The sequence below is a fragment of the Cydia strobilella genome, chromosome 14, assembly GCF_947568885.1.
Source record: "Cydia strobilella chromosome 14, ilCydStro3.1, whole genome shotgun sequence".
NCBI lineage: Eukaryota > Metazoa > Arthropoda > Insecta > Lepidoptera > Tortricidae > Cydia > Cydia strobilella.
The window spans coordinates 6,037,551-6,048,318 of record NC_086054.1 but is presented as its reverse complement, the minus strand read 5'-3'; the positions used below and the strand labels follow the sequence as shown (position 1 = coordinate 6,048,318).

The 10,768-nt window shown below is 41.6% G+C and overlaps 1 protein-coding gene across 1 annotated transcript; it reads left to right on the top strand.

The window, feature by feature from the left end:
- Nucleotides 1-6,056: 6,056 nt before the first annotated feature.
- Nucleotides 6,057-9,668, top strand: LOC134747450 (uncharacterized protein K02A2.6-like). Its single transcript, XM_063682074.1, has 2 exons — nt 6,057-6,616; nt 7,823-9,668. Exons 1-2 carry the CDS (start codon nt 6,057-6,059, stop codon nt 9,666-9,668), a joined length of 2,406 nt encoding a protein of 801 aa, XP_063538144.1.
- The last annotated feature ends 1,100 nt before the right edge of the window (nt 9,669-10,768 follow it).

The following is a 10,768-nucleotide window of genomic DNA, read 5'->3' as shown; positions in this document are numbered from 1 at the left end:
ATATGTATGGTTATTATTGATTGTGTAATATTATCGTGGTGGAGCACAGGCATGATGTCTTTTTCTAAAATATTTACACACTTTTGGACGTAGTTGCACAGTGCAATACTGGGATAGGTCAGACAGGTCTTGTCTGCCCACCATTCTCGTAATTTTATGTAACAAAAACATCGTTGTTACCTGGATTGTCTTCTATTAAATTCTTCTTACATGCATGTAATTTTGACTTCATTACCCGCATAGCCAACCACCCACTCATGTAAACAATGGTTTGAACTACTTTTACAAGGTTCGTGTCCACTTCGTCTGCTTCATGTTCAGGATTGTTCACCATCACACCGACCTCATCATTCATATTTTCATTGTTTTTATTTTCAACAGGTTCGTTTTCCTTTTCGCTTACTTCCGTTTGTACGGTATTAACATCCAAGTCTCGGTTTCTAAGTATGATCATGTGTTCTGGGATCGAAATTTTCGTATGTCCGTCTCCATACCGGATACCGGGTTCCGGTTCAGTTCAGACTAAAGCCTGGAGATAATCGTTCTGCTCTTTTTGGATGGAAGGCATTTTATTAATTTGATAGTTCAATATTCTGACGAGAAAGTCACTGTGGCGTAGCTGACCTGAAAAGATGGGCAAGCAGAAAAATGGTCATCTTGCTATTATAAACATCACTTCATTGAAATTTGTTCACCCAATATTTAATAACTGTTTCCTTAACAATCCGGTCGCCATTCTTTATCGTATTAAACACATGTAGGTCTTCAAAAACAGGTTACTTAAATTAATTAACGTTTCGCCGTCAACGTCTTCACAATTTATAGATGTTGACTGTGGGGCCAATATATTAGAGATTTTTGGGAGAACTATATTAGCACTATTAGCAGCATTGTCACTTACGATAGCTGAAATTTTGTTACTAATTTGCCATTCTTCTATTAAATCTTTTATAAAAGCACACAAATTTGCACTTGTATGTCGATCGGTATAATGTATACAGCCCAGTAATACGACGACAACTGAGTTGTATTGTCGTCTATGAAGTGGGCCGTGACGGCTATGTATCCATCACAGGTTGTGGCCGTCCAGCCGTCAGTGCCTAAACACACGGCATAGGTTTCAGAAATTTTTTCCTGAATCTCAGCAAAAACTTCTTGATAAATCTTTGGCTGCTTAAAGTTTTTCTTGTAGGCAACTGATAACCCGGGCATGTCGAAACCATTTCTATAAGTGTACGGAACTCGGGTTCTTCTACAATTCAAACCAAAGTATAAGGTGGCCAACGTTACCATGGATGGCGCTCACTAGCACCACGGCTGCGAGAAAGATGTTGAAAGTTTTGCTGTCCTTGGTGTCCTCTTCTGAAGTCTTTTGTAGTACACCATTTCGTGTCAATTGTAGTTTTTCTCGGTTGTACTGTTCGGTAGCTGGGTATGTACTGGTTATGTGTAGACTGAGTGGAATTTTATAAGTAAATCTCACGGTCTTTACCATGCGTTTAGTTTGCATTTTGATGTCTCCAGCGTTGCCTAGCCGTTTTTTGGGTTCGAGAAATTTACCTACGTAAAATTCTACTTTCTCACATTTTTTAAATCTTTATTGAGAAGGAGAAGAGGGGAAGTGAGATCTAAATTATTTTTAAATATAGTTTGAACATCATCCTGGCCTCGTTTAATTAGTGGCGATGCCAGGAGGATGTTACAAATACCCGTTTGTAGATTTTTAAAATGTCATCACTACTCAGCACCTTTTTTTTATGAAAGGGGTTTTATATACTACATATGTAGGACTCGGTTGTGTTTTTAGGTAACGAATTCGTATGATTAGATTGCCCAATTAGAAATGAAATAATTAACAAACCAATTTGGGTTTCGTTCCCATACAAAAAATACCGGTATCCGATCCCTGCTTAGTTAATACAAATTAACTTCATCCAGTTCGAAACTGACTATAATATAACATTTTACCAATCACCTCAGTTAAACGGTAGACCAATTAATCTATATATTATAATGGCATCTACTTAGCAATGCCTTGTTGCTGTGCCATTTTAACCTTGTCTGCAATTTATTTTTCTTGTGCAGATATTTTTCGGTTTATTCTGTGATATTGTCTACGTACTAAAAGAACAGCCAGGCAGAAGGCTATTACCTGAATCATTTTGTTGCGATGCAATTCGGATTTGATGAATGACGAGTCCGTAGTTGATATATGTATGGTTATTATTGATTGTGTAATATTATCGTGGTGGAGCACAGGCATGATGTCTTTTTCTAAAATATTTACACACTTTTGGACGTAGTTGCACAGTGCAATACTGGGATAGGTCAGACAGGTCTTGTCTGCCCACCATTCTCGTAATTTTATGTAACAAAAACATCGTTGTTACCTGGATTGTCTTCTATTAAATTCTTCTTACATGCTTGTAATTTTGACTTCATTACCCGCATAGCCAACCGCCCACTCATGTAAACAATGGGTTGAACTACTTTTACAAGGTTCGTGTCCACTTCGTTTGCTTCATGTTCAGGATTGTTCACCATCACACCGACCTCATCATTCATATTTTCATTGATTTTATTTTCAACAGGTTCGTTTTTCTTTTCGCTTACTTCTGTTTGTACGGCATTAACATCCAAGTCTCGATTTCTAAGTATGATCATGTGTCGTGTGTGTGGGATCGAAATTTTCGTATGTCCGTCTCCATACCGGATATTGGGCTCCGGTTCAGTTCAGACTAAAGCCTGGAGAGAATCGTTCTGCTCTTTTTGGATGGAAGACATTTTATTAATTTGATAGTTCAATATTCTGATGAGAAAGTCACTGTGGCGTAGCTGACCTGAAAAGATGGGCAAGCAGAAAAATGGTCATCCTGCTATTATAAACATCACTTCATTGAAATTTATTCACCCAATATTTAATAACTGTTTCCTTAACAATCCGGTCGCCATTCTTTATATTCTGTCTTACTTTAATACGCAGTTATTCTTGAATCGTATTATTATTATTTTTATATGTCAAATGTACTCTTTGGTTTTAATGAAAAATAAACACGTCAGTCATTAAAGTCATCACGGAGTAGGATGGAGATGGCAAGTGGGCGTTCCCGTCTATCCGACAGTTAGTAGCGACCGACTCACTTTATGCACAGACTATGCTCAGTTGTTGTGTAAACTTCATGCTCGAATAACATTAACGTCGTACGTACGCTCGTCTAACAAAAATTGATAATTAAATTTAAAATGCCGTATTGTGCAGTATTAAGCTGCAGAAATCACAGCGGTTTAAAAAATCTTTCACGTGGAGGTATTTCCTATCACCGGTGGTTATTTATTTAAATATAATCCGATAAATACGAAAAATCTGTTTCTATTGCATTATTTACGAATGTTCGTTAAGTAAATCTATATTTTATCAGTTAGAACTTAGAGTTCACAATCCTTTGTCACTATTCTTTACGTTTATCTGGAATATTCGCTATCCTAAATGTCAAATAACTTCGCTACTCAGATGCTGCGCAATGTCGATATTTATATCGATAAAGTTAAAGTTACGATATTTCAAGTTTGATGTTTGGTAGTTCGGTAATAAATTATTATTTTAGACACGTTTCTAATTATTATTTGGGATAATCAATGTCTTAGTAAATATGGCAGCTCTGGTCATCAAGCACTAAGTTAAGTCGGGGTCATTTCATGGCAACCTTTCAAACCTTCGTATTCCTTTACATACGTTTTTGTTTTTTACACCCATCATATTTTCATCGTTAATATAATTAGACTAGGTACTTAATGCACTTATGCGTACAATGCATGCAATGTGCCATGAATAAACGTTTTATATTTTCTATTTCTTTATTATTAATTATTGTAGGTTACCACAAGATGCCGATATTAAAAATAAATGGGTCAATGCTACTGGGCAAGAAAATTAGTTTCCGCAAAAATATAGCACCATTTGCTAGGAGCATTTCTTAGAGAAAGATTTCTGGGGATAAAATTGCCATTGCCATCTAGCGTCCACACGCCTAAAACTTAGTTACTAATTTAGTAATTATTAGTGACATTCGGGCTCACTTAATTAATAAAAAGTGTTCCGTACCACGCAAACTAGCGTGAAATATTGGAATTTTGCCGCCCCCCTTCCTGATTTGATAGGTCACAATCTTACAATCAAATCAAGTGGGATCGATGAGCCAGTTTCATGTATGCTTTCACACCATACAATTAATTTGACAATTTAATCAGGTTGTCCCGTCTAGATTGGCCTTAAATGCTGCTACAAGTAAATATTGTTAAAGACGAATACTTACCTATGTAAGTAATTGCAGATTTGTGATCACAAAATAACAGCAATACCGAGTTAATAGACCTTTAAAGAACTATGATTTTATCTGTTTGACTTTAAGATATATTTAATGTTCACATTAACAACCTAGTTGGTCAATTAATAAGAAACAAATTTCTAGTTAGATATTTGTTGTACTGTACTACATATTATTTTTCATACAATCACGATTATCACTACCTATATTTTAATCATAAATAAAGTATCATCTAAATGTGTTAAAACATACGGTAATGAAATATCAATACCTAACTGAACACACAAATATCGATAAAACACTCCGATTACACTGTCCCCTCCCTATATCGTCGAATGGAAAGAAGTTCCAACGGTTAGCTACTCGCAGGCGTGTAGAGGTCTCGAAAACACCAGTGTAACGTGACCGTGAGATCCGTAACAAACCATGCGTAATTAGACCTTACTTATACTGGTTTTTTAGCCCTTTTCTCGCCTGTTAAGTAAGTGATTTTAAAATTATATAAAATAACGCCATCTGGTGTTGAGTAGTTGTATTAGGTGAACGTTGAGCGAGCTTTTGTGAGATGAATGAGATAATGAAAGAGTCGTATGTCATATAGCTTTGACATTAAAATTTAAACCGTCACTCATGTAGCCTACAGTTGATATTCGTTCGAAAAATGTCCACCGGTAATAACTTTTTGGTATGGAAAGTTGCTACGAATCAGAGCAATTTTGTAAGTGTGTGACGTATTTTAACGAGGCTATGAATGTGTGAGTTTAGCGACACTGGTTTTCATACTAAATAGGAGTCATTTCACATCCACTAGTTTATTAATTCGTGAAAGTCATGTTATAATAAAACAACGTTTTCTTCACAAAAATATAATTATACTCAATTTATAGATTAAACATGGTGGTGGCTGTGACTGCCCAACCAACGTATTTCATTCCCTTCATGAACTTCCCATACCGGGTTCAGAGGCGTATTTACATATTTGGCGCCCCGGGCCATTGGGCCTCTGCCGCCCCCCATGACCCATGAAACAAACACAAAAGCATAATTTTTTCTCAGTGCCTTTCTGCAGAGCTTGGAATCGAACCTATAGCCAATTATGAGCGATGCCGACGGCCGAGCTCTGCATAAGGCCGGAGACCCGGAGCGTCCGATACAAGGCCGAACTGCAGAAGAACAGAGCTCACTGGTCATGTCTAAGGGAACCTGGAAGGCTACGAATATGATTAAAGTTTTCTGCGGGCCCAAGAGACTTAAAGGGCGAGCTTCAGTGGAGCTGAGCTGGGACAAAAACCTATGGCCAAGACGCTCTGCATAGTCCTAAAGTCCCGGATCGTCCAATTGCGGTGCTCTTCCGCGCAAAGCCAAAGGTCGAGGTGGGAAAAATCAATGTTTGGGATTGGAACAATGACCACGTTAAAGTGACACCAAAGGCAGAGCTCCGCATTATGAGCGTCCATGCAAGGTCGAAGACCGAGCTGGAGGAGAGGAGAGCTATTGGAATTGGCTTGGAACTTAGAACCAATGTGATCTCGGCTCTCCTGCTACTCGACCTTTGGCATTCGCTCAAATTAAAACTGTGATGTATGTTCTTATGTAGGTAGGTATAAAAATGAGTATATGTACCCACCGTCAGTATCTACAATAAAACAGTCTTGCATGAATGCCATTGTGTTTCATTGAATACATCCTAACTGGCGACGAATTGGTGAATATCAGTCGAAATTAGTGATCATGCCTTTCGGAAAGGTACACGAATTCGATCTACATGGTCGAGGGAATTGGGACGCGTACGTACGGCTCGTGGAACAGTATATTTTACTGAATGAGATTAAAGAAAAGTTCCGCGTGGCCACGTTAGTAACGCACGTCGGCTCAGCGACCTACGAATTGATGTGTGATCTGTGTGCACCTGATCATCCAGAAACGAAGGACTACAAAACCCTAGTGGAACTTGTAAAAAACCATTTGGACCCAAAAAGATCAGAAATAGCCGAGAGGCATATTTTTCGACAGCGGCGGCAAGCGGAAGGCGAATCGGTCGGAGTTTTCCTTCAAAATTTGAAACATCTCGCAACATATTGCAACTTTGATTCAAAGCTGGAGGAAAATATACGCGACCAATTCGTGTCCGGCCTCAGAAGTGAAGATATGAGGTCGCGCTTTTTCGCGGAACCCACATTGGACTACAAAAAGGCGGTGGAGTTGGCGCTCGCATTGGAAGCGGCCGAGCGGCACGCTGAGACAGCGGCTCGCGGCGGCGGCGACGGCGGGGCGCCGGCGGCAGGACTCGGGCAGGGCGCCCGATACGATAAACATTTTTCATATTTAAATTTACAAATAAATGACGATAGATTCCATTCATATACGAAAGTACCAATAATTCCACTGGGGTATATCAGAGTGCGTGTCACGAGCGGGAGCGAGTCAGCTTATTTACCGTTGTTTGTTATTGATAACGGCGGCCCGCCCTTGTTAGGCCGATCTTGGTTGCGTAAATTAAATCTCGCTTCGATTAAAATAAACAATATTTCTGACAACAACGATCCACTGGTGCTTCAATTAAAAAATGAGTTCCCAGAGGTCTTTGATGACAGATTAGGCACTTTTAAAACAAAAATACGCTTGCATTTGAAAGATAGTTCTCCGATATTCTGCAAGGCCCGACCGTTGCCATTAGCGCTGCGTATGCCAGTCGAGCGTGAGCTGGAAAGGTTGCAATCAGAAAATGTGATTTATAAAGTCGACACCTCAGAATACGGGACGCCCATAGTTCCCGTAATAAAGCGCGACGGTTCGATTCGCATATGTGGTGACTACAAGGTCTCTGTAAATAAGTGTTTAAAAGAGTTTCACTATCCCTTGCCCCGCATTGAACAATTGTTTGCTGCTTTAAGCGGAGGGGAAAAGTTCACTAAATTAGATTTAAAGAACGCATATTTACAACTGGTTCTCGATGATGACTCACAACCTCTAACCGCTATAACAACACACGTAGGTACTTTTGTGTACCGACGGGCTCCATTCGGAATAAAGTGTTTGCCTGAAATATTTCAAAAACTAATTGAAGAGACGCTTAGCGGGTTGGAGGGCGTAGTGGCATTTATCGATGACATTTGTGTTACTGGTAGAAATAAAGACCATCATATGAAAAATTTGAAAGCGGTTTTAACTCGATTGAGGGAGGCAGGGTTGCGTATTAAATTCGAAAAATGTGAATTCTTTAAAGACGAGGTTTGTTACCTTGGTTATAGGATAAATAAAAATGGCCTTCATACGGACAAAGATAAAATAGCCGCAATTGAAAATTTACCTGTGCCACAAAATGTGTCACAGCTTAGAGCCGCATTGGGTCTTGTCAACTACTATGCACGATTTATACCCAATATCAGTTCTATTTTACACCCACTGTATGCCCTACTGGCCAAGGGAAACCGGTGGCAGTGGACACATTTGTGTGACCAGGCTTTCAAACAAGTCAAAGGTGAGTTGTTGAACAGTCCAGCGCTGGCACATTACGAGCCATCGCTGCCGCTGGTTCTCTGCGTGGACAGCAGTGCCTATGGACTTGGCGCTGTGCTGGCTCAGCGGTACCCCGACGGAACCGAGCGCCTCGTGTGCTGCGCGTCGCGTACGCTTAGCGAGACCGAGCGGCGCTACAGCCAGATAGACAAGGAGGCGCTAGCCATCGTGTACGGAGTGAACAAGCACCACCAATACCTATTTGGCCGTAAGTTTACCCTTCGAAGCGATCACAAAGCGCTCACATACATTTTTGGTCCGAAGCATGGCATACCTCAGACGGCCGCGAGCCGCTTACAGAGGTACGCAGTGCGACTGGCAGCATACGACTTCACTATAGAATTCGTATCGACGGACAAAAACGGTAATGCGGACGGTCTTTCCCGTCTACCGCTCCCTGCAGGGTCGAGGAACAATAATGAAGACGACGCGGCATATCTACACTTTGTGGAAGAAACTTTCCCCCTTAGCCATAGGGACGTGGCGAGGGAAACAAAAAAAGACATTACACTATGCAAAGTGTACGGGTACATCATGAGCGGGTGGCCTTCAGATACGGAAATCGAGAATGAAAAGCCTTATTTCCACCGCAAGGACACGCTGCACATCGATCATGATTGCATAGTATGGGGGTATCGTGTAGTAATCCCCCGTAGTCTGCGGGCACAGGTGGTGGAGGAGGTGCACGCCGGTCATGTAGGTATGGTGCGCATGAAGCAGATTGCACGAAGTTACGTGTGGTGGCCGGGACTGGACGCCGACCTGGAGCGGCGCGCGCGCTCCTGCGACGCCTGCCGCGCTGAGTTGGACGCGCCGCCGCGCGCCGCCCCGGCGACATATGCCTGGCCCGCCGAACCCTGGGTAAGACTTCATGCCGACTTCTTACATCATAATGGCCGAACTTATTTCCTCCTTATTGATGCTCATTCAAAGTGGATCGAAGTATTCTCAATGACGAGCGGCACGACAGCCGCGCACGTGACTATCAAGTTGCGGGAGGTCTTCGCGAGGTACGGCTTACCCATTCAACTAGTCACTGACGGCGGCCCACCGTTTACGTCCCACGACTTCGAGTTGTTCTTACAAAAAAATGGCGTCTTCCACGTTGTTACAGCTCCATACCATCCGTCAAGTAATGGAGCCGCAGAAAACGCAGTCAAAACTGTTAAAAAGGTACTCAAAAAGGCCACCACCGAAGGTGAGAACGTGGAGACCGCCCTTTTAAAATTTTTACTGCAGTATCGCAACAGCCAGCACAGCAGCACGGCGCGCGAGCCCGCCGTGGCGATGCTGGGGCGGCGGCTACGCACGCGTCTGGACTTGCTACGCGCCGGCAGCGCCGCGCCCGCCGCCCGCGTGCAGGCGGCGCAGAGTGCACAGCTGCGCCACGCCGGCGGGACCACGCGCGAGCTACGCCAAGGGGACCAGGTACTGGTTAGAAATTATTCTAAAAATGGCCCAAAGTGGAGAGAAGGCTTAGTAACAGAGCGTACTGGCGCTGTCACATACAATGTGAAGGTTGGGGAACAAGACGGGAGCAAACACATAGACCAACTTATCAAAAGAAAAGTAGTACGTTACTCATTATCCAGTGACAACTTATCTTCTGAACCCGATATTCCCCTGCCTTCACCGAGCCAGCAAGATGAAATTCTCTCCAGACCAGAACCCCCAGAATTTCAAGATGCAGAAGCATCATTGGAAGAGGACGAGTCGAACAGGGCCCTACTGCCCCCGCCGGGCACGCCGGCCCGCGAGCCGGTCGCGAGCACGGAGCAGGCGAGGACGCGGCGCCCGCGCGCTAAAATCAATTATAAAATTTAGGTAGGCTCGCATGAGTACGGTAGGAAAGGTAAACGCACGATAACACTAGGTATTCATAAAAAAAAAATTTAAAAAAAAACGCCTTTTTTCTCTGTCCGTATGTAAGCCCGATATGAATGATGAAGCAAAATAAACTAACGTGAATATGTAAAAATACATCAAATTAGTCATACTCTTAAGATACATAGTACATGTACCCACCTATTATCAGTAGGTAAATACCTACTTTGCATAAAACCCATTTTTCATAAGCCTGTAAATGTACCTACTTAATTAATTAAGGCTACAAATATCTAGTAGAAATTTACCACAATGTCCTACCCAAATGTTATTCGTTATAAAGTTGTGTTTATTTTAGTTGTAAGATGTATGTACCTAGCTTTTAACGTTGTAAGTATCAGTTTATTCTACCTCACACCTGTCTGGAAGAACAGATAGGTATATCGTCATGTAGATTAAGAGTTTTGTACTTAATCATAGTTTGGTAAATTATATATAGTTTAGCACATAAGGAGCCGACTGATGTATGTACTTATGTTATTATGTTAGTATGTAACTGGATAGCAACAAGCACTTGTCGTTGTCATAAATCAATTATTTAAAAATGCACCTTACGGCGCATATCCATAAGCCTCTATTTCGTTTGTTGAATTGTTACCTTTTTTTTCCATATATTTTTCCGAGAGGAGGAATGTGATGTATGTTCTTATGTAGGTAGGTATAAAAATGAGTATATGTACCCACCGTCAGTATCTACAATAAAACAGTCTTGCATGAACGCCATTGTGTTTCATTGAATACATCCTAAAAACGAAGGCGCGAGTTGCTCGAAATTCAGGAATGCTTCGGGTCTTCTGGAAAGCGCGACTTTTAAGCTTTTCAGGGCTCGCAACCTGACCTGAGCCATAATTTTTCTGAAGGTCTTCGTTTTAAGGCCAGGTCGCAATTCTTAATCGATTCTCGTAAAATTTTGTGACCAGATTCTATGATTAAATAGATTTTTTTGTCGATCCAGTTATAGGAAATTTTTCTAAATGCGGAAATTGGCATAAAGGACTTAAAAGCGCCAAAAGCGTCTATCTATATGGCGCTTAAGACCA

Bases quoted from the DNA above. Each gene is read 5' to 3' on its own strand.
- LOC134747450 (XM_063682074.1), top strand. From the start codon at position 6,057: ATGCCTTTCGGAAAGGTACACGAATTCGATCTACATGGTCGAGGGAAT. The intron at 6,617-7,822 runs GCAGGGCGCCCG...GTTGTTGAACAG, and splicing joins GCGCCGGCGGCAGGACTCGG to TCCAGCGCTGGCACATTACG.